Raw genomic sequence first — 23,893 nt, 5'->3', positions numbered from 1 at the left:
AAGACTCTGCAAACATTTACATCAATTATTCTGTTACATTATTGGCTGCAGTTCCCTCCCGTACCTGCTTTTGTTTTCAAAAACAAGTATGTCCAGAAAATCAAGATCTTAAAGAGCCTGTCTTCATTAAGTATGGGCTAGGATTTAGATGGACAATTTCTATTCTAAGTAACTATAATTAACTGTATTAAGAATTCCACATTCTCTGGGCTAGCCAAATGGAGCCAGGATAATGATCATACTTTATCATACTAAATTTTTAAACTTATTTCTTTACCTGATGGAAATAAAATCCTAAAGACTATAAATACTTTTCTTATTTCATTCTAGGCAAATTGAGGATGTTTTATTTCTCTAGGATCTGCCAAGAGACAGAGGGAGAAAACCCAGACATGGTTTTACAACTTAGTGCAAAGACAAATTAGACAACGAACAGTTTCAGGCTTTTTGCTAATAAAAGTCATAAACTCACTATCTGTTAAACTTTTGGGTGAAGAATTGCTTGTTCTGTTCTTTAGAATACTATTATTTGGTAATTCTTGCATCCAGAGTTCTGCTATAAGCACATATAGTTTTGCTGTAATAATTCAAAATATTGTTAGATGAAATGATGCATATAGTTTCTCATATTATAAAATTTGAAAAAAGATTACATGTGCATAACCACACAGAAAAAAAAGAGAAAAAAATGCCTAATGCACATTAAGGTGGTAGTATTACAGGCAATTTTTTCCCTATGTTTTTTATATTCTCATTTTCTATTTGGATAAAGCTGTGGAAAGTATATTGCCATGGGCATCACTTTAATAGCATTAGACAGCCAGATTACTTTCTAGGGTTTCACTGGCTGCTCTACAAAACATGCAGTTTGGCCTAGTGTCTACTGTCAAAGTGGTATAGCATTCTTTATTTAGTCTCCTAAACAGTGGTCTGGTTTTGGTTTATTCTTCTATTCTCAATAAAATCTGAAAATCAATGCTCCATGAAAAATCTAACAAAATTTGGAGAACCCTTCAGTTATGGGTTGACAATAAATGTCTCTGCAAAATATAGGTATAAAGTTTCAGGTTGTCAAAGCTACCTGGATAAGTGTAATCTTTTATTGGATTCCTACTTTTCCTCCTCAGTAAAATGGCAAGAACACTTGAGAGCACCTGAAAAACTAAATAGCTTTAAAACAGAACTTAGCACTTCTGCCACCTTGGGATTTGAACAAAAAGAAGGCTGAAATTTTACTGAATCTTAGCTAACTATATGAGACTCAGGCACATAATGATTTATTTATGAAAATTACTAATCTAAATTTTATACAAAGGGAACAAGCTATATTCACAGTGGTGTCAATTATAATTCATATCTACAATTTTAATATTAAGTCTAATGGGTAACATTTATTTTCATTTAAAAAATATTAGCTTCCACTTTCTATGTACAAGGTACCACAAGGAATGTAAAAAAAATGAATAAAATAATATCTGCCCTCAAGTGCTTATAATCTAGTAAACATATACAGCTCAGGAAACTTTAGTGCCAAGACAGCTTACCCAGTGTTGTTATATATTCAAAGGATTAATCTGGCTTACCTCCTCTGACTTAAAAGCCTGTTTGGTATGTGTATACTTCAAAAATCTAGAAAAAAATAAGTTACTTATCAGATACATGAACTGATTTAGATTTAGTAACCTTAGTTTTCTAAAGATCAGATCTTTCATGTATAAATGAATGCTTCAAAAGGCAACTTGTAAATCCATCTTCTCAAATTGTTTAACTTCTAATTAAGGCAAGACCTTAAATGAATTAGAAAGATTTTTAAACTCCGGTCATATTAAGGATATATAATATGAAAAATTACTGAAGTTTTTTAAAAAAGCAAAATGTATAACAGCATGTACAATATGAATAAAGTTATATTAAATATGTATACTAAAATACTAGACAACAAAATTAAATAAATCTGTCTATGTACAATTCAAATAATAATTTTAAATAGATTACCATTAGAGTTCTTACCGAGCAACAGGAAGCACATTGGAACCTGTATACATCATGATAAAGAAAAACACCCCACTAAGATAAAGACGAGGTAACTGTGGGTTATCCTGCATGATATGGTATAACAGAATAGCAACCTTCTCAACAAGAATAGGGTCAAAGGTCAGCAGTAGCTGAAAAAAGAAATAAAATGTTTTTGTTATTGGGTTACAAAAAACTTACAATATCATCATTCCTTCTAGGTTTACGTATTTCATGTGATGAGGTTATAGTGTGTAAATTACAAAATAAAAAATCTGTGGGATTAAGTATGCTTTCTACCATACTCTAGATAGATTTGAAAAACAATTCATTTTACCACATTTAATGCAGAGATAGTAAAATACTGAAAAGTGATTAAAACCTATTCAGAAAAGGCCCACACAGGCCTGAAGCTATTTTGTCATAATTATAGGTGAAATTGTTTCTTGTGCAGAAATCTTCCTGATAGGACTTCTCTGTTAATGACAAAAGAAAAAAAGGAAAGTAGTTATACTTTAGGCTAGTTTCAGTTCAGCTGAGGTGCCGTGAAGCATCTCCTGAAGACTATTTGAGAACTCAGGGAGCAGAGCAGAGAATAACTACAGTGAAAGAGCACTAAAAGACAGATCTACAAGAGCAGATCTAGAAGGCAAGAGGGAAAGCGAAGACCAGCAGTACTTCCACTACCAGAAACATTCTCTAGAAATCTGAGCTAGCAGTACTAAAGGGAATACCTGGGACCACCGTAATGAATCTCATTTGTTAAAAAAATCATACAGCATTGCTATGAACAAACACTTGATAAGCAAATTTACTAAGTTTTAATAAAAGAGGCATTTCAATTTTTTATAAACACTTCCAAAGAATCCCCAACTTTGGATCAAATGCAACCAGCTAAAAAAATTATAATAATGAGAGTAAGTACTAGCTCAGATTAGGTCAACATTCTAGATTCAGATGGGAGACTTACAGCTGTATGTCCTTAAGTAAGTAAGTTAAATTTCTCTGTGTTCTGGTGTCTTACCTGTTCAACAAGGTATTTAACTTAAGTGTTTAGTACTGTGACATATTTTACAAAGGAAAAATTGAGATACAGTAACAGGATTTTCCCTAGTGTTAACAGGGGTTGTAGTTCAAGACTTGACATCACTTTAACAAAAATACAGAAATTAGCAGGCAAAACCCCAGAATATTCGAAATTGTGACTATACCAGGAAACACAGGACATTCACTCACTGTATCTTAAACCACTTTAAAAATTCTGAGGCTGTATCAAATGACAAAACTGGTAATTGCTCTTAAAAGTCAAATGAAGTAGAGAAATCTGTACCAACCTACACAGATAATGTTCCTGAAAACTACTACAGCTGCAAACTGTGCTTAGCAAGATTACGGTCTCCCAGAATAGAGAAAAGTAAATAAAATTAAGGAAAACAAAAAGAGCTGCTAAAAAATATTTTTTTAACTCAGCATAAAAATTTATAGGAGGAATATACTGTTCACAGCAAGCTGGATCTATCAATAAAATTCCTCTCTTGAATCGTTTTAACTGTTGAGATATCACTAAAAAAAGTAGATCTTCCCCCAAAGCTTCATGTTATGCCAACCACATCTCTGAAAATGTTTTTCAGTCCTCCTTTCCTGGCCTGAAATTTGACAGCATTTGCATTTACTTCTTTCTTTTCCGTTTCATAAATCTTAGAAAAATGTTTGGGAGAGGCAGATTTTCTAGGCACAGTTCTTTATCCCCATTTCAAGAGAGTCCAGAATAGAAAACAAATCCCTCTCCTTGCACCACCTCACACATGCAGCCACCTAGTCCTCTGGGCTGGGGTGTTAGTGGGTTACAAGAAATAGTATTTGCAATGCTCTTTCATTTAAGCATCTGAACAGAGATGTCCACAACAGAAAAGCATAAAATGGTGAAATGCTGGTATGCTTAAACAGAAATTGGAGGAAAAAAAAGTTGACAGGTTAATATCATTGCCGTATTCAGAAGTCTTTTTCATCATCAGTTGATTAGTGACTTACACAGGCACTTACGTATCTGTGAATGTAAAAATTTACAAACTTGAGTGACTCTTCTCTCCCCTTTCACACCAATGCACAAGTGATAGGTACAAATGGCATAAGTTACTGGCATACATTTTAAAGTCACATCATGTGTGGTTAATATTAAAATAATTAGATATGACAGTAGAATAGTCAATAGACAGCAGGGAAACATGACCTGAAATCTCTGGGACCTGACTTATTTTGAGTTTAATGCTCATTTGGAGTTTAGGTAGCTTAATTCCCAAAAAGTAAAACCTTTTGAGAACAACTGGATTCTGGAGGCTTCCCATGTTTAGGCTCTTGGATACACAACCTTTCACAGTATATTCAGAGTATCAATTCAATTAGATCAGAGTATCAGCTCAGTTAGGAAGTAAGTGAAGTAAATGTAATTCAGGGTTCAGGCTTTTTGAAATGGAATAGACTACCAGAAAATAAAGACTGGGGCTCATAATAAAATTAAATAAGGGAATACGACTCTTACAATACTGTTCCTAATTTGATAACATAAACCTAACTCACCTGAATAATATGGGGAAGGCAAGCACTGTCTGACAGCAGTCTTTTCACTCTGGGCAAAGGCCGAATGATGGCATTATCTTGATCCCTAGAAAATATTTTCTAAGGTCAACATTTAATATATTTATTAAAATTTGTATGTTCAGAGCATATGACATTCTACTAGGCATGAAGCATGTTACCTTACTTTTTTGTTAATGAAGACTAAGCTCTCATACAGCTGGGAACATGATTAGGTATTTTGGTTTAAATCTATTTGGCTGCTTAATATGACTTCATTTCCTTCCAAAAGATTTCCTTGAAAAACAGTACCCTAGAAGAGCCAAAGACTCTTATTTATTATTTAATTGATTAGACTTGGTGTTGTCTAACATAGTGTCAGCGGATATTTCCCCCCAAAAGGGCATACCAAACTTTGTCACATAAATTTAAACCTTAATTTAACTACTGTATTTTCCAAGTAAAGCCTTAATTTTAAAGCTATATTACTTCTAAATAGTAATTGTATAGTTTTAAGTCAGATCTGAATTTTAAAGAGAACTGGAACCAGTAAAGCCTCAAGTGTTATAAAACTGAGTTTCTCAGTAATTTCCATCATAAAATATCTTTACTAATAAAATTATGTATATGCAAATATTTTATAAAGATTGAAAAGTTCTATGCAAGGGTTATAATTATGATTATCACTGGATAACAAATTCTCACCTTCACTAGTCATGTGGGGCAAGATGTGGGTCTAGACTCATGTTCTTATTCCAGGAGTGTCTAACCTGACAGATCAGGAGCCAGCACTCACCACTGTTTACAGACTGCAGTACGCTTATTTCAGAATGTTCATACCTGATCCACATGAATATGGTAATTGTTACTGTTGCTAGAGTGCAGCCAGAAAGCCTCAATTCTGTAACATTATTTGAAGTCTCCCAGAGAAAGTTGCTTTTTAGCTACTGTATCAGTCTAATTTACAATTTTTTTTTTTCTATCTGTTCCAAAAAGCTCCAAAATTCAAAGCAGCATTCCCCCAAGGCCACAAATGGATCATCTTTGCTCTAAATCACCAGAGTCCATCCCATGACTTTACTGAAAAAGCACCCATATAAATGTTTTAGAGTCTCTGTTAACCATGGAAATGTTCAATTACATTTTACCTGCTTGGAAAATATCCACACATTGTGATCAACATGTTCAATATAAGCGTAGCAAGGTCAGTTTCATTTAGTACAGCCTGTCCACTGGCTAAAAGACACCACTTAAGCTGGGGTATAGCTTGCAGTGGTCGCCATCCATCCATGCCTTGAGCCCAGCATCTGGTTTTTGCGTTTAACATTCCTTTGGTCCACAATTCTTGCATCTAATGAATAAAAAAAATCACTACTACAAACAGACAAATAAAGCAAAATGGAAAAGTCTGCTAATGTTTTCTATTTTACAGTAAATACAAACTAAAATATGAAATAAACATGCAAGTTCACTATTAAAAAACAACACCAAAGTTTTGCTGACAGGACTTCAGGAACTCAAATTTGGCTATTAATAAAAGAAAATAACCATTTAGTTGGCCAACCTGCAGAGCATAAGGAACACTGGAAAGAATAAAAATGGTAGGCAGAGCGTAAAACTATATACAAGCAGAAAGCTTGGTCTTCTATAAAACTACCTTTGGCTAAATTCCCAATGAGCCTGGAAGGCTGAGGATGGGAGGGCAAGATCAAACACCAGCAGATGTTAAAATGAAATTGCCCTTGGACTGGACAAGCAATTTTCAATGGATTTCAGACTACATATTAAAACTTACCCGTTCATACCATATAGAAGCATTATAGTTTGACATAATTATTAAGGTAGCAATTGTGATATAAAATTCATTAAAAACCTAAGTGCTACCTCCATAACAATAGCTTTTAAACAATAAGGTTTAAAGACATGATTGTATGTATGTCTGTGTTTCTCTAGAAATGCAAGCCATGTAATCCTTCATGTGGAAATGGAATGGAAGAGCCCTTGGAGCTGATGACAGTTAACTCAAAACAGTTTTAAAATATTCCATGTCTCTATGTGTGCTAAGCAGGAGGGCATAAGAAAGGCTAAGACTTTCACAAAAAGTTTCTTCAAGACACATACCTCATGAAATCCATACGGGCCACTCCTTTCTTTGTCTGCATTGCCAAAGTACCATTCCTTTTCACTCTCTCTTTTCATATCTGGAGCAGCTTCAATTACGTTGCTCTAAGTTTTAGAAAGATTTTGTTATTTTTCAAGGCAGAAATCTAAGGGGGCAGATGTCACAAAAGGTTACAAAGTACTAATTTCTTGGGTTTATATTCCTTTAGAAATTCATCTAAAATTTTAAGTGACCTTATTTTAAGAGTTAAGGATTAGATGTTTAACCTAATAGTCCAAAAAAGCGACTTCCTCGTTAATATGCATTTGAAGCAAATGGCTTCCTAAATTCACTTGGCAATCTAAGCTAAATTCAAAGACACCTACATTCTTTTTTGCTGAGGAAGATTCACCCTCAGCTAACATCTGTTGCCAATCTTCCTCTTTTTGTATGGGGGCCACTGCCACAGCATAGCCAGACAGACAAGTGGTGTAGGTCTAAGCCCAGGAATTGAACCTGGGCCACCAAAGCAGAGTGCACTGAACTTAACCACTAGGCCACCGGGGGCTGGCCCTAACATCTACATTCCTGATGGTTATTAATAAATTATCAGGACACTAAAATTTTAGTAGCAAAGAATACTGTAAGTAGCTATATAAATACGCATATACCATTAACCTTAAACCACAATGCTCAAAATACTAAAGGTCTTTTGAGGGAAAAAACTCATGCCAACTAAAAGCTTCATAAACATCTGAGATCAATGAGTTAAAATACTAATGGGAAAAGTTTTAAGTGGTTTTAAACACTTAGTTTCAATCTACTACCCTCACTACAGATAATTCTTACAATTTTACACATCAATGTTTACGAGAATCTAGGATAGAATTTTTATGTAGTGTATTTTATTAAAACATGGTTTTTAAATACTCTCATAACTATCAGCTTTCAGTTAGAGTCATCTATAGAGGTATGGCAAAGTGGTTAAGAGCATAGACTTCTGGGTTCTAACTCTGGCTCTGTTCCTTATTGCGTGACCTTGGGCAATACACTTAGCCTCTCTGTTCCTCAGTTTCCTCAACTGTAAAAAGAGAGGTTTGTTGAGGAATTTTAAGAGTTAATATATCATGTGCACCAGAACAGTACCTGGTACACTGTAATTCTATACAAGCGTTAGGATTACTACTATTCAAACCTGCTAATAGAAAATGCCATATTCTAAATATTCAAATAGTACTTTTGTTCACAATTCAGCCAAAATCTAATATGACACATCTCCCTACACCCGGAGATGCAATAAAAATAAAACATAACACCAAAAAAATCACCAATGAGCTAAGTATAGATCCTGTCCATAAGTTAGGTATCAGAAAGGCCTTTCAGTAGACACCTGCAGCTCTGTCCTCTTATTGGCTGGTTTCAATAATGACTCCAGATTCCTCAAGGGAAAGTGTATTCTCAGCGACTGACAATGCTAAAAGTTCCAGTTACATAACTGACACACTCAGTTTAAATCCTAAAGGTCACATTTCTTCAAAATAAGCCACATTACAGATGCAGTTACTTTATAAGACGAAAGAGACATTGGAAAAATAAAAATGGATCATCACTGTTCATTCTGGATTGTTCTTATAGTTATTTTACTTTTTTGTTTGACTTAATCTCCCAGGCATTAGTACTATCATAATTATTGGAGAAATACCTTTATGGCCACATTTATTGAGATATTTCCAGATTTTTTGGTTCTTTTCATCCTAAAATTGTACTGAAAGAATGTTCTGCTTGTAAAATCTAGATCAGCATACATACCTGCAGTGGTACTGTAGCTCGGCTTACATGCAGATGTGCAAGGGTAAGCAAGTCCACAAGGATTCTAATTCCATTTGAATCCATGAGATCCTTAACGTTTTTCTGAAAGACAAAAATGTTTTATATAATCTAAAATCTTTCTCTCCAATAGGTACTACTATCTAAAAGGGTCTCAAAGAACTGCCACAGAACTCGTATTACTTGGTTTTTTCAGGATTTTGTGTTCAAGGAACATCAATTAAGATTAAAAGGGCAAAACTACTTTACAACGAGATCACATGAAGAATCTTTACTTAAATATATTCTCAGCAAAATAAAAACAAGGAAACAAATTAAAGCCCAGCAGGAATAAGACCCACAACAAACTCTCTGGTTCTACAATTATCCTGTATTTTCCACAGCCTTTTTGTTAGTAAACAGGTTAGCCTATTATCAGAAATAAAATCTGGTATATTAAAAAATCTTTTAATGTTCCAGTTTGTCTTTGTAAACTTAAGGTAAAAACGTAATTTCTGGGGCGGCCCAGTGGCATAGCAGTTAAATTGTCATGCTCCACTTTGGCAGCCCGGGGTTCACCAGTTCAGATCCCAGGCACGGACCTATGGAGTGCTCATCAAGCCATGCTGTGGCAGGCGTCCCACATATAAAGTAGAGGAAGATGGGCACAGATGTTAGCTCAGGGCCAATCTTCCTCAGCAAAAAGAGAAGGATGGCGGTGGATATTATAATCTTCCTCACCAAAAAAAAAAATTAAAAAACAGAAAAACCCCTGGTAATTTCTTAGAAGTTAGGAAGAGATTATAATATAAATTTTCCTAGGACTTATTAATTACACTTCATGTTAAAACATTTGCATTGTTTACTAAAAGTGAGACTAAAACTAAGCAAGTATTTAATAAGAAACCTGCTCAGACTTCATTCCAACATCATACAATTGTGAATCAACATTATATATTACAACTATGAATTCTTATTAGAAACCAGCATGAACCTATCAAAATGTCTTAAAAAGAACATGTGAAGAGCTAAAGTGACACTTCATTTTGTCTTCAAATTACTCCTTACCATCAATATTGATAAATTAAAAACTTTCCATTTTATGTCACGCACTTATTTTACTTGAAATCTAACCCTAAAGATTCCCTAAAGAAAAATTAGCTAATGATTTCATCCCTCAGTATTCTTCACTTAGAATTTTATTATCAATAATTTAATCCGTATCTGTAATATTAGCGCAGAATGTACAGAGAATATATTGCAAAAATTTTTCCTTCTAGGAGTTGAGAGCACACAGAGCTTTCTGATCAAAAAGGAGAAGATAAGAAAAGAATCACGTCTGGCTAATTAACCCAAAGTATAATAATTTATCTTTTTGTACATACTCATGTGACTTACTTTGAAATAACAGCATATTTATACAAAAACACTGTACCTTATTAAGGATCAACTTGTTAATGAAGAGGATCAACCTATCTCGTTCAAGTTTATCTGTACACTATTGAAATAAATAAGAATTTATTCAGAAGTGAATAGAAACACAAATTAAGATATTATGATCACTTGACAAATCAACCAAAAGCCAATAAGAAATAGCGTCACCTTTTAAACATTAAGAAAATCAGAGAAGACTGTCAGTTATTGCAATTCCTCAATGTCTCACATTCTGTGCAATTTTATATAACCTGTCTATTTCCCGAGAAAGGCAGATATTTTAAAAATCATAAGCAGATTACTTTAATGTATAGCTTTAAGAATATACATAAAAATTGAAATAAATGCAAGAATTAACCCAAATAATACTCTTGAATTAGGTAACAATTCTAAAGAACTGATTAATGATGCTTCACATAAATCACATCATGATGAACACAAACAAGAAAGAAAAATCTATCTGTCTAAAACACAAATGCTATGCCACAAGTACTCAGGTTCACCAGAATAACAATAAATTAGAATTCAACAGTGCAATCTGGTGTAACAGCAAACAATAAAGATTTTCATCTGGTTATGTTATTTCCTAGGTATGTTTTGTGACCTTATTCAGAGAAAGTTTTCTAATCTACTAAGCATGATTGACAGTTGAGGCAATCATAACAAACAATGATGGCCATTTTCAAAACTCGTGAAATTTCTAAGGCAGTTCACTGAAAGTTGATAAATGTAAGAGCAACGTAAACACAAATGAAAGAATAAAGTGTATACACTACAATTAGGTAACACTCAAATTTGAGCTTCACGATGGATGAATCGATCAATTTTTTCTTTCCCCCACTGTGCTCAAGTGTTAAATGACAAACTTTCTAAAATAAAGAAATGTGCTAACTCCCTTAAGGTTCCCTTTTTTTGGTTATCATTGTAGTTTGTAAAGTTTTACTATCTTCACACTGAAATTTAGTACGCTAGCATCATTTAAGGTTTTTCCAAAATGGAAAACCAAAAGTACATACAAATCTGAACGTCACTATTTCTTTTACACACCTGTCCTGCTCACCCATACTTAAATTAAAGATTGGCAAATAGGTCGCTAAAGTCGTTCAAAAGCAGCAACTGAAAAAAATAAACTGACGTGTACAAACACTAACCCATTAGTCATTTTCCTATTCATCTAACTAATATTTAAATTAAGTATAATGAAAATTACAGAAAAACTCATGCAGGAAGTTATGGTAACAATGTGATCAAACAGAACTTAATTTTGAAAATTTAACAGGTACCCCAATGATATCATCAAATAGCAGTTTCCTTAAATGATATCCTTACCCTTTCTAACATTCCAATGATATATCTTGTATCTGTAAAAGGTCCTATTTCTTCATGACATCTGCCATACACAATAGCAAGGGCTTGTAAACATAAACACTTCATGTTTACTTTTGGAGTGAGCAGGAAACGATGATAGAGCTCATTGAAAAATTCATACCTAGATTTAAAAGAAAGGTCACAACAGAATTAGCCATGAACCTAATAGTGAAAACAAATATCAAAAGACATGAAGAAAAGCTTACGATCTCTTAATTGATCCACTTTCTTCATTCTCATCTTCCTCCAACAGTAATCTCAGGTAATAGTCTCCTATTTTGATTTCCTCTGCCAGGCACTCATATTTAACCTTTATTAATAAAAGCAAATTACATTATTTTAGTTTACAATGGATTTTTGGCAATTTCACATAATCACTTCTTAAATTCTTCCTGTTCAGGGCTTTTTCTTTCCTCGATAAGACAGCCTTTAATAGGAAAAAAATTCACCACTTCTTGAAGTATCTGGTAATTCATTATTATTAATATGACTTACTATTTCAGTTAAATGTTAAGAGTCAGAATTATGAATGTAAAACTTGCTGATAAAAACTGTCACAGGACTATGTGGTGTCCACGAAGACTTAAGGGAAAGCAGAATCAAACCACTGTTAAGGCACAATCAGCTTCATTTCCTTCTTGGCTTACCACAACCAAGCAAAGAACAGATGGTCCTGCACCACACACAGTTTGCCCAACTCACACAAGCTACTTCTAGTCTTCCCTCATCTCCTAACATATCAAATACATTTTACAGTATATTTTTATACAGTATTCATTCTCTGTACGTCAAATTACCCCAGGCTACAAACTGAAGGTGAGACATGAGGGACTAGCCCACGATCAGGAGTTGGGCAGAACCACGACTTTGTACTCCAGATAGGCTGCTTGTCTCAGGTAAAGATTCACAAGCAACTGTAAAAAGGAATTCTCTAACCAGATTATCAGAATTCTTTTTCTTAAGTCTAAAATAACTGATTTCTAAAAATATAAACTCTATAAAGTCAAAAACACACATATATATCCATTTCACTTTCTTTCTATAAATTCTGAGCATTCAATTTCCATTTATTTAGCATATACTGTGTATCCCATGCCCTGTTCTAGTCATCAGGGATACAGCAATAAACAAACATAAAAATTTCTCTCCTTATAGGAGTGGTAGATAAAAAGTAAAATATACATGACAGTTGTGTGATATAGTAAGTGCTATAGAATGAAATAAAGCAGGGAAAGGGAATAGAGAGAGAGAATGAGTTGAGAGAGAGAGAGTGTGTGTGTATGTGTGTGTGTAAAAAGGGCTGCATTTTTAAATAGGGTGGCCAAGGAAGACTCACTCAGATGATGACATTCGGGAAAAGACTTGAAGGAGATAAGAAAACAAGTTATGAGGCTATCCAAGGAAAAGAATATTCTAGGCAGAGAACAGCAAGTAGAAAGAGCTTGAGTCATAACAGGAATGTGGTGTTTTCAGGGAAGCCAGTGTGGCTGGAGCAAGATTGAGAGGGTGAACAGTAGGAGATGAGATTAAAGAAACAATGTTTGGGGTTAGGGGGTACACAGATCCTGCCCTGTACGCTATTTTAAAGACTCCGGCTCTTACTAAATGAGAGGGGAAGCCATAGGAGCACTAGAGGGCTTTGAACAGAGAAGTGACACCACCTACTTACATTTTAACAAGACCACATTGTTGCTATGTTGATAATAGATTGTAGGGAGGCAAGGGTAGAAAGAGAAATATTGCTACAATCCCACAAAGAGTTGAGTTCTAGATAATTTTTAAAGGTGCACTAAACAGGATTTGCTGACAATGCAGATTTGGGTTGTAAGAGAAAAGATAATTTCAAGGTTTTTGACTAGAAAATAAGAAGTAGCCATTATCTAAGATCAGAAAGGATGCAAGCAAAGCAGGTTTGGGGAACGAACCAGAGCACAGTTTTAGAGCTAAGTTCTAGATGCTTATTAGATATTCAATCATAGGACAAAAGTATGAAGTCTAGGAAAGAAAGTCTTCTAAGAAGGAGATAAGAATCTGGAAGCCACTAGCAAATGAAAAACATTTAAAGCCAAGAGAATGGATGAGATCACTGGAGCAATAAATATAAACGAAAAAAGGTCCAAGAACTGATCCTTTGGGGCCAACCAACATTTGCGGAATAAGGAAAAATGAGCAAAGAAGGATTGCATAGTGGAGGAGAAAATCCAGAAGAATATAGATTCCCAAAACCAAAGTAAACAAAGCTTTTCAAGGAGGGAATGATCACAATCGAATCATTACATGTTTCAGAAATGCAGTTGGGTTAAAGATCAAAGCCTGCAGGGTCAGGGGCATGTTCAAATCTACAACTCTAATAAGAGTTTAAATCACACTCACACACACACACATGCACACACACGCACACACACACACGGTTATCTACCACGAGCATGTTTCTTGTTTTTGTATTTTTAATACAATAGCAAAATATGGCCACATTCTGAATCAAATTACCACAAAAAATGAATCAAACAAGCTACGAGGAACAATGGGAACAGGCTGTTTCAATGGTGAAAGACTCTAAAGGGAAAAAACAAGCAAAAAAGAGATATAGAAAGCATAGGATGAAATTTATAAAACTCCTACATGATTCTCAGGTACAAAGCCGAGTTACTTAACAAAGTTAATTTTTCATTTTTGTCGCAGGAAAAGATCAATATTTCCTCCACAAAATTAAGAGGGAAAGATAAAGGTATGTGTTATATAACTATAAATTAAAAAAAAACACACACACACTCCAAAAATAACACACGCTTTTTAAAAAAAAAAACTAATATACTACAAAAATCAAACCTTACCTCAAATTCCTGGTGGTTCCAGGAGATCACATTAGCACTACCAAGCTCTCTATCAATATTAAATGCTCTCATTTCAGATTCAAGACTATCTCTCAATTCTTCTCGCGTTTTGAAATTCCAAATTAGGTTTGACCTGGCATGGTCCTGACCAAACCTAGATATACAGATAATCAGAAAATAGCAGGAAACAATAAATGTTTTTAAAAACCTAAAAATATCCCTTTACTACATCTTATAATAAGCATTAAAACAGTAGAATTAATAGACTTTAGCAAGCATAAATAAAGAAAATAAAATCTTTATAAAGTAAATATAGTAAAATGTTAATGGTAGAATTCTGGTGATAGGTATACAGCTATTCACTGTAAAATTCTTTCATATTTTTCATAATAAAATGCTGGGGAAAAAAATCAACCCAAACTATAAAACAAACCTGCGTGAATTTCAAAACAAGGAATTGATGTTCAGTTTGAGTATTTATTGCTAATATAAACTCCAGTCAGAAAATAATTATAGTCAGATATCAAATTTCAGGTTGGGGATAAAAATTTCTGGATTACTGAGTGTGAAGTATGTGGGATGAGCAACATTCTAGATTAGAACCTTACAAACTACCCAAGAAAGAATACTGCTAAGCTCTGATTGATATTTTCAAAATATCTTTCTTTTATTCCTGAAATAATTTAACTATTGTAATAAATTTGGACACAAGTCTGAACTGGAGATGGATGGGCTTCATATCGACTCAACTTTAGTCTGCAATCCTAGCAAGTCTGATGTCAGAGTTCCAAAGGAGTTCTAGGGGGAGAACACAACTGAGAGATTCCGGAGGGAGGAAACCAAGACATATTCATTCTCTTAAGGCCATACTGCACATTATATACATAGCATATACTTTGAAACCACTGTTGGAAGTTTTCCAAGTACCTATTTTCCTTTATGAGCCTAGATATAATCAGTAGGTCAACTTCCAGACTGAGTACCACAGCAATCTCAAAAAGTTTTGCAAACTTCCCCAAAGGTTTGTTTGAAAGTCTTACACGTATGTAGCTGCGTGTGTGGTGGGGGGAGTAGTGGCTGGGCAAAAGAAGGAGTTACCATATTAGAAGTGTGGAAAAGTATACAAGATCAGCTAACGTGGATACTCATTTCCCACAAATCTTATTTTTCATCATCAACTCTTTTAAGACTCCATTTCCAACAAAGATAAAGAAGTTATAATGCAGTTATTTCTAAGCCACAATAAAGTGTTTTAAAGCAACCATCTCTAATTCTTAATAAAATTTTAAAAGTAACTTTGGCTCCTCAGACTACCAACACTCTATAAAAGGCCTTAATTTTATGGAAACATCACTAGTCATATGAATCTCAACAGTTACAATTCTTGACCTTGATAGCGTAAAATACCTATAGCATAAAGCACTAGTTCCAGACAAGAAAAACCTGTCATAATCCCTCTAATGGCAATGGCAACCGATCTGTGTTGGAAAAGAGGTCTAAAGTTTACCTATAATAGAAGAGATCCCAATTTGCTTCTATTTTTATTCTTTGTCTTCTCTTTCGAAGAACTACTGGCTTTTGATTTATATTCTGGAAAAGAAAAAAACTTCATAGTGCTCAATCTGAGGCTACCAAACAGGCTCAGTGAGAAGATGACCACTTTCTAAGTGCTGAGCAACACTTCCTTCATCAAATTTTAGCAGATACAAAATTAATGAAACAAAATCTATAAAATATGAACACAGAATATTAGATTATATCACAATATAATACCATTAGCATATATTTCTATAGGATTGCTGAAATATTTTCCATGTAGCCTGAAGTTATAGTTTCAACACCAAATTTTGTTAAAGTTTACAGTGATGACTAATAAAACATAATACTCAAAAACAGTGACTTGTTTTAAACATTTACATGCAGTTAATACAAAAGTCATGAGAAAACAATAAGTGCAAAAGATTATAGGTTATTAAACTGCTACCAAAGCCAAGAGGAGCAAGTATAAACAGAAATAGCTAATGGACAAGTAATAAGTATCTACATTCAGACGTATGTGAAGTGAGACTTGAATGTAATTTATTAAGCAAAGAATATCAAAGACGACTCCACATGCCAGGCAGTTTAACGCATTTCACACATGTAGCAGGGACTTAAACTCACCATATTGTTTCTGTCCTGAATTTAATTGTAAAAGGAAAAAATAAAAATTTTTAAAGAAAATAAAAATGAGTGAGCCTACTATTGCTCAACTATATCTATTATACAAATTTCACAAGGATGTCACCAATATAAATCATCTTCACTTTAAGAAAGAAAAAGGCCCACCTGCTTCTTTACGTCTATGACTCAAATTTAGGTAGTCATAAACCCATCTGAAAATTCAAAGAAAGCTATGGCCCCCATTCCCGAGAAAGACACCTACGTCAGGTTTACAACCAGAGGGGAAGATTTCAAAGATTTCCCCAAGTCTACACAGAGAGTGGAGGTTAAGAATCTCTGCTCCAAGTAAAACCTGTAGATATTTCAGACATGAAAATTCTAACCCCCAATGTGACAGAAGCAAAAAGTAGACATAGTATAAATTGAAACATGAAAGTCTGTAACTTCATTAAAGTAGCAAATTATATAAAATAAAGCAAGAGAATAGATTAGATGACACAGAAAGAATAAAGGTAAAATGAGTAGTAAACTTTAAAAAGTAAATGCTGTTTGAAATACAAAACCTATTGGTTATAAAAGGAAATGTTTCCTATAAATTTTAATTCTGAGCACTATCATGAAAACTAATGCAAGGTGACTTGAATGAAGTACATAAACAATTCAAAAGTTTAGTTTTCATGACAAACCTTTCCTTAACACCTCTAATCAAGAAGTTCTTTCTTCCATTTCCCCTGCCCTCAGGACAAAAAGCTGGGAGTCTAGAGTAATGAAAATATAAATGCTATACAGAAAAAGAACAATCAGCTCTCCACAAACTGAGCTGACTGATTTAGAGACACGCTAAAAGCCCTAACTAGCTACACAAATCTCTAAACTGAAAATAACATAAATGAGAAAAGAGGCAATTTTATACATTAACCAAAGCTTATTATTAATCCAACACAGACCATCAGCTACAATGGAATTGACTTCATAAACATTCTGATTATATGAGAAATGCAGTTCATTTTGAGACTAGCCAGTTAATCTCAACAATGGTTAATTTTCAGACTTTAGCTGAAGCACAAGATCATTCCATATTTTGGTGTTAATATTTCTACAAATAAAATAGTCACAAAGATTATTCACTGTTTCCTAAAGACATTAATGTTAAAATAGTACCTTGGCAGAAATAATTTCTTGACTACTATATCTATTTGGTGTCATTATTTGCTTGACACTTTAGATAACGCCCCATTTAAAAGAAACCAACATACCAATAAAACATTATCGATACTAAAAATACATACTTTTCCCTCTGAATTGCTGTCTTTAACAGATGTTATCCACATTTCTAGCTAAAATAGCTTTGTGTTTCAGCTTATGCTGGATAAATCCCATGTATAAAATCATGCCAAAAACTTATTTTCAGAATAGTTACATTCAACAGCTTGAAATAACTGTTATTTCAGAAATAGGTTTCACTACCTGAATCCAGGAGCTTATAATTTTTAATAACTGCAAAAACCACTCATATCTTATTTGTAGATTTTCAACTGTTCAAATGCTACAGCAATATTATCATGACCAGACATGTATATAGTGCTTTTATTATCTTGCTTATACGTCAAAGCATCCCTATAGACTAGAGAATGAAGGTATAGCTACTCTGATTTTTTGAAAGAGGAAAATAAGGTTCTGAAAACCCCTAACTTGCCATATGGGTTAAAAAGTGATGAAACCAAGCTCAGATGTAGGTTAACCAATTCACAGTTCAGTACTCTCTTTACTGACCTCGCCATCTGAAAGCCTGTCTAATGATTCCTTATATCGCATATGTCACTCACACAAATTAGCATTAACCCATTATGCTCAAGTTCTGAAGAACTGAATTTTGGTCTCAATTTCAAATAGACACACAAGACTATAATATTTGCTCTCCTGCATCTGATGCCTTATGTTTAGATATTCTGCAAATTCATAAGAAGCTTGTCTGTTTTAGAAAGATATTTAGATTACTTTCCTGGAATAAGGAAACAACCACCATAAGTAAAGAGATGGTTAAAGGGAAAGAGTACAAGTGTAGTCAACAAAAACTGTGAGATCAAGTCAACTTTTACAGGATACCGTAAATCAATCTGAACCACTGCACATTCCACCCTACATAGAAGAATGCACATTACTGAATTAAGTTTTGTAGCATACACTACATGCTGAAAAACGAGATTAAAACTGTTTTCGGTCTCACCTTTATTTGAGGAGTTAATATTGAAAAATTTAACTACATACAGTAAATTTAATTAAAAAATGTGAATCATTTCCAAAACACTTGTCTTGCTGGCTCTGACTAAAAAAGCTAAACAAGAAGGGCACCTTTATTTTACAGCTACAAAACAAAGTTCAAAGAAGGAAGGAAGGAAATAGATACATATGAATAAAAAAGTATGGAAACCAGAAGTTATAAAAGAAAAATTACGAGTAGAATTTTATATTGAATTTCATATTAAATACCGAATTAAAATCCTACTCATTGATTCATAAAACTACGAATTAAGAAAAGTTTACATAAACGTATGAATCAGAATTAGGTGACATTTCTTCAGGTGTGCAGCCAGAAGTATCTGACTACCATCCCTGTGAACAGCAACAACTAAAGTAAATCTAGGATACACAGAAGTGCTGGAAGTTGGGAGCAGATTTTATTTTTACCTCTTTTTGCGCAATGCCCATTCTATCCCTCCAGTGCATCAACACAAGATCCACTTTTTCTTTGGCAAATTTTTCAACTTCTTTAGCAGCTTTTCCAGCTAGTCTTTGCCACTCTGGAACTTTATTAAATTTTCCATACTGATCCTGTAAAATAATATTGAAATCCATTACAGTTCTGTTTGCAAATTTATTTTAAAAATCTAAGTAAGGCTGAGTCACACTCTTTATTTTACATAATTAAATAAATTCTGGAGGTTAGGGCTCAGCGAAAATACAAGGCGAAAACTGCTACAATAAATTATACTTTTTGTCTAAGAAATCTTTTCTACTTAGTTTTCGAGATGATTCCTTTTGTAGAGGTGGCAAGATCAAGTGGGAGATGAGTGCAGACAAATGGGGTGAGGACAGGAAAAGAACACATCTTGAGAGACGCTAAGTAATTTCCTCAAAGGTAACCCAACCTTAATAATTAAGATAGCTCTGCAAGGAAAAAAGTCCAATCTAAATTAATTTTTTTCAGTGTTAGCCTCTTTCACCAACAATGCAAAATATCACATTACGTATTTGAAATTTTTCTAAAGCCCTTCCTGAATGTGCCAATAAGCTGAGTTAGAGAAACAAAACATAAAAGATTATTACTACTCATAAAATCAGATGGTGGACATAGTTGCACAACTCTGTAAATACACTAAAAATTATTGAATCATGCACTTAAAACACGTGAATTTTTGAGAATGTAAATTTTACCCCCAAAAAGCTGTTAATAATAATTTAAAAAGAATGCCACTATCCAATGCAGTGAATTCTTGGTTTATTTCTAAAATCTTTAGCATGTTTCAAAAAAAAGTACTCTTTCATCCTGAAAACATACTTAGGACAATCATATTTACCATTGCTATTTTCACATTATCTCTAACATGCATCCGATCAGCATCCTTCTCAGGAACTGGATCTGAGCTGTCCAAGTATGCCAGCAAGCCTGGCGGCTAAAAACAACAAACAAAAACAAGACATAAAATCCATTTTCAAAACAACTGCACAAAAGAAAATTTAGCCTTCAAATCCAAAAAAATTAAAACCATGATTTAGCTATTGAGGATAGCATTCATTATACGCCAACTCCCATGATTAAGTATTTTTAAATTAAAAACAAACTAAAAAACCTTTTAACATTATAAACAACTTATCAATGAAATTTAAGAATATACATCTTTCCAGTTATTCAACTGACTTACCAAAATGCGTTTCAACAAGTTTGTCGCAGTTGCATTATCAGCTGTCCAGAGTCCCACTAAATGTCTACTTAGCTGTCTGAAAAAAGCAGACGTTGAGAAAGGTTTGCTGCTTTATCTCAGCTAGAACAGAAAGGAATTTTTAAGAACAAAATATCACATAAGAAATATGACTACAGTAAACAAAATTATTCTGATGTTAAATATTAAAAAATAGTATTTTAATTTGGAGAGATATGAGATAATATTTTCCTCCAAATTAAAATGCTTCCCTGATAAACTAATTTTCAACAGACCCGAACATGAAGAAGTAGGTTCTTACCCTATTTAAAGATAAGAAAAATTTAAAAAAATAATTAGACTTGATGATACAATTAGTTTGTATAACAAGTCTGATACAGTGATCACAACATTCTGGCATTCTTTGGAATTCTGAACATGAGCAAAAGTCAAGAACTATGTTCTAATATAACCTCTTTGGGAAAGTCAGAGATAGAAAATATTTTCAGTATTGGGAGTTTGGACAAAGACTTAAAGCACTTAGAGCAAATTATTCTACTCATCCCACCTTTGAGCTAAAGGCATTATTCTGGTTCAAAGAGAAAATCTAAGATTTAATGTTGAATCTACAACTTAATCATTTATTAAACTTAATCTTCATGATGACATTTGTCTGCTTAGACGGGAAGCTCCTCATGAGCAGGGAATACATTTCATTCACCACTGACCCTTCTGTGGTTTGGTAGAGATTCAATTGCCATTTGCTATAAGAATGGGCATAAAACCTATGAAGGAAATAACCAAATAATCACCTACAGACATATGTATTTATACATGCTACATTCCCAGAAGAAAAAAGGCTAACAGGAAAACCCAAATTGTTACTTTGTTCTAACACCAAAAAAATGAAGACTACTAAAACTGTTCATTCCTCTGCCTATTTGGAAGCTAACATATCGAAGTAATTAAGCTTGTAATTTCCTTCACTCCCATTTGGTAGGTACATATCAGAGATTCCTAAAAGGCTTTAATTAGGGATAAAAGAGAGAACATTTTATAATAGCAATCTGTAAAAGATAAAGCAATGTAAATGAAAAGTGGTATTTCTACCATAATTTGACAGCTTTTCAATATTGTGGTTGATCAGAGTAAGGAATGTAACTATAATAAAGAGAAGCACAACAAGCAAACGTCTAACGTGGGAGTTTAATGGAATAAGACATCAAATAGTTTCTATTGTAATGAAATATAGTGTCTAGCACTAATAAGGCAGTATATCAATGAAATAACCTCCCTTTTAAATTTTATTGTCCTCTCAGGCAACACAGAAGATTACTTTTGTGGCTAACATTTACAAGTGAGGGATGCAAATAGCTTCTTACATAGTATAAATAGCAGAAAACTATTAGCAAGGCAGTACACTATGACACCTAATAACTGGACACAGATGATAAAGAAAGAAAATTTGTAGTATAACAAAGTAAACATAAGCCAGCAATTTATGCTATTATTTAGAAAGTCAAAAAGAACATGATTAAAATATTCATGATTTTTGTTTTTTTTGTTTTTTGTTTTTTTCACTAATATGCATCAATATGGTATGCTAAGGGTATCTGAGAGGGTCACATATCAGGAATCATAAAGAAAGGTTACAGGAGCTGGAATTTATGTAGCCTGGAGTAAATGAACAGATTTATGTGTTTCCTTATATTTGAATCATTATTATAAAAGAAGATGATTTGCCAAAGGGAAAATTGTTTAACTCTCAGAGATTTAGGATACGCCTAGGTTAGCTTGGTTAGATATTAAGACTTTTAATTCTTAAAGTAGAGTACCTAACTGACCAAAGACATTTAAAAATTGACTAGGAGAGGTTTTCACATGGGGTCATCTGCATGCAAGATGGCCAGAGAAAGTACAAGGAGCAAAAGCCTGGGTATGTGGTTCTAGTTCCATAAGCTTCTAGGTACTCTTTTCCATGTTCCAGTCACATGACTATGGGTGTAGAGCCTGATAAGAGCATAGTGGGGGAAAAAGCAAACGCAGTTTTATTTTTTCTTCCTAAGTTATCCAGGGACAGGGACAATGATCATCTGGGCACAATTCTTCTACAGAGAAAGAAAAAGGAGAACTACGTGAATCAAAAGAAAATGAAACATTTGTGTAATCCAAACACTCCTCAGTTTGTTTTATTTAATATCAAAATCCATTCTCTGAACAGCAAGTTAATTTATAGCAAATTAAATTTAACCTACCTATTTGTAAGCATCCTTTGATCTGAGCTTATTGTAAACATCGCAGTATGCAAGTGTCGAGGTAAGGCACCTTCACTTAGGGCAAGCTCCTGCATTTTTGTAGCAATTTCTTTGTCACCTTCCTTTGGAAAAAGGGTAAGATGATCCCTAAAGCAGCAATCTAAAGCAAGCTATCCTAATTTTGTAAAACTAATTTTACATCTCTAGATAATTACTCAGTACACAATATAATAAAACTTAAAAATGCAATTTCAATTATCAAAACATACGTGGGTAGTAATATGAGTAATTTTTAAAATATTCGTCTTTGGAATGAGGTTTAAATGTTTTCATATAAATTTATCTTATGAATGATCCTTTGCTTAATTTAATATTACAATTAGGTTCATTCCCTAAGTATATATCAGGTAACTCAGGGAAACCAGCAGTTCCTACCAAAGGCACCTGCAAATCTGGCTTGCTTTTGTTATTAAGGATATATTCACATTCATGGTGAATACAATTATTTATTTTTTTAAAGAATGATGCGATGTAAGGGCAATTCCTTTTCTTCTAATTTTACTTTACTAATGGACTCACTTTGGCAACAGGGCAGGACAGACAGGACTACTAATCAAAGGTAATCATAGAACTATAAGTTAAGCAAGCAGTGTGATATTGAAGACAATCTGTCAAAAAGTAAAAATGCTCACAATGTTACTGAAAAAAGTACAAGTATACAGTACAACCGAATATGCAGTATGTATACAAATATACATACTATGAATATGTACATATATCATTCTGGCAAATGAATATGTAGTATGTGTACTACTACATACTATGCATACTATGTATATGTACATATATCATTTTGAACAGTACACAGTCTGAGAGGAAATTTATCAAAATGCTAATAGCACTTATCTCTGGATGGTAAAAATACAGGTAATTTATTATTTGTTCCTTGTATTCTTTCTGAGCATCTCAATGTTTCTTCAAAGATCATATACCGCTTTTTACAATCAGAAAAAAATAATTTAAGATACTTGCCAGGACTTCAGCGCAAATAAATGAAGTCTTCCTTACACAGACACCAGCTCTAGTCACTGGCTATGAATCTGACAGGCATGGCTTATACTGAAGCCAAAAGTCGGCATTTTGGTTACACCTGGCACTCAGTAAATATTTCTGAATGAATGGCAATATGCTGGTAGATCAGGGTCAGCAATAAACTTTTGTTTGTTCTTTTGATCCTAACTGTCCTTGGCTACTGCAAGCTCTGTAAATGAGAGATGTGGTACTGACTTTGGAAGCTAAAATTGAGCACAGAACCCACTAGCTGGAGGGGGGAAATTAATCTTTACTTGTATCTACACACTAAAAATGCAAATTTAACTATGATGTTCCAACCAGTGTAAGGCCTATATATAATTTTTTTAACAG

General features: G+C 33.6%; 1 protein-coding gene across 2 annotated transcripts in view; it reads right to left on the bottom strand.

Annotated features, from left to right (window-relative positions):
- DNAJC13 (DnaJ heat shock protein family (Hsp40) member C13) overlaps positions 1 to 23,893 on the bottom strand; it is a 110,397-nt gene that overhangs the window by 40,168 nt on the left and 46,336 nt on the right. For both annotated transcript variants that reach the window (XR_011427033.1, XM_023620933.2), the window contains exons 17-31: positions 22,469 to 22,590; positions 20,217 to 20,292; positions 19,872 to 19,967; positions 18,982 to 19,125; positions 15,638 to 15,720; positions 14,131 to 14,284; positions 11,503 to 11,606; positions 11,258 to 11,417; positions 9,930 to 9,992; positions 8,498 to 8,599; positions 6,709 to 6,813; positions 5,736 to 5,938; positions 4,591 to 4,675; positions 2,011 to 2,165; positions 1,584 to 1,629 (exon numbers count right to left, since the gene is read on the bottom strand). Coding sequence is in view for 1 of the 2 variants with exons in the window: in XM_023620933.2 (XP_023476701.2) it covers positions 1,584 to 1,629; positions 2,011 to 2,165; positions 4,591 to 4,675; positions 5,736 to 5,938; positions 6,709 to 6,813; positions 8,498 to 8,599; positions 9,930 to 9,992; positions 11,258 to 11,417; positions 11,503 to 11,606; positions 14,131 to 14,284; positions 15,638 to 15,720; positions 18,982 to 19,125; positions 19,872 to 19,967; positions 20,217 to 20,292; positions 22,469 to 22,590 (1,698 nt within the window). In the remaining variant the exon portion in view is untranslated. The remainder of the gene's footprint in view (positions 1 to 1,583; positions 1,630 to 2,010; positions 2,166 to 4,590; positions 4,676 to 5,735; positions 5,939 to 6,708; positions 6,814 to 8,497; positions 8,600 to 9,929; positions 9,993 to 11,257; positions 11,418 to 11,502; positions 11,607 to 14,130; positions 14,285 to 15,637; positions 15,721 to 18,981; positions 19,126 to 19,871; positions 19,968 to 20,216; positions 20,293 to 22,468; positions 22,591 to 23,893) is intronic.

This window comes from Equus caballus, chromosome 16, assembly GCF_041296265.1.
Source record: "Equus caballus isolate H_3958 breed thoroughbred chromosome 16, TB-T2T, whole genome shotgun sequence".
Taxonomy (NCBI): domain Eukaryota; kingdom Metazoa; phylum Chordata; class Mammalia; order Perissodactyla; family Equidae; genus Equus; species Equus caballus.
Note: the sequence above shows the minus strand (reverse complement) of the source record. Positions and strands in the feature narration are given on the sequence as shown.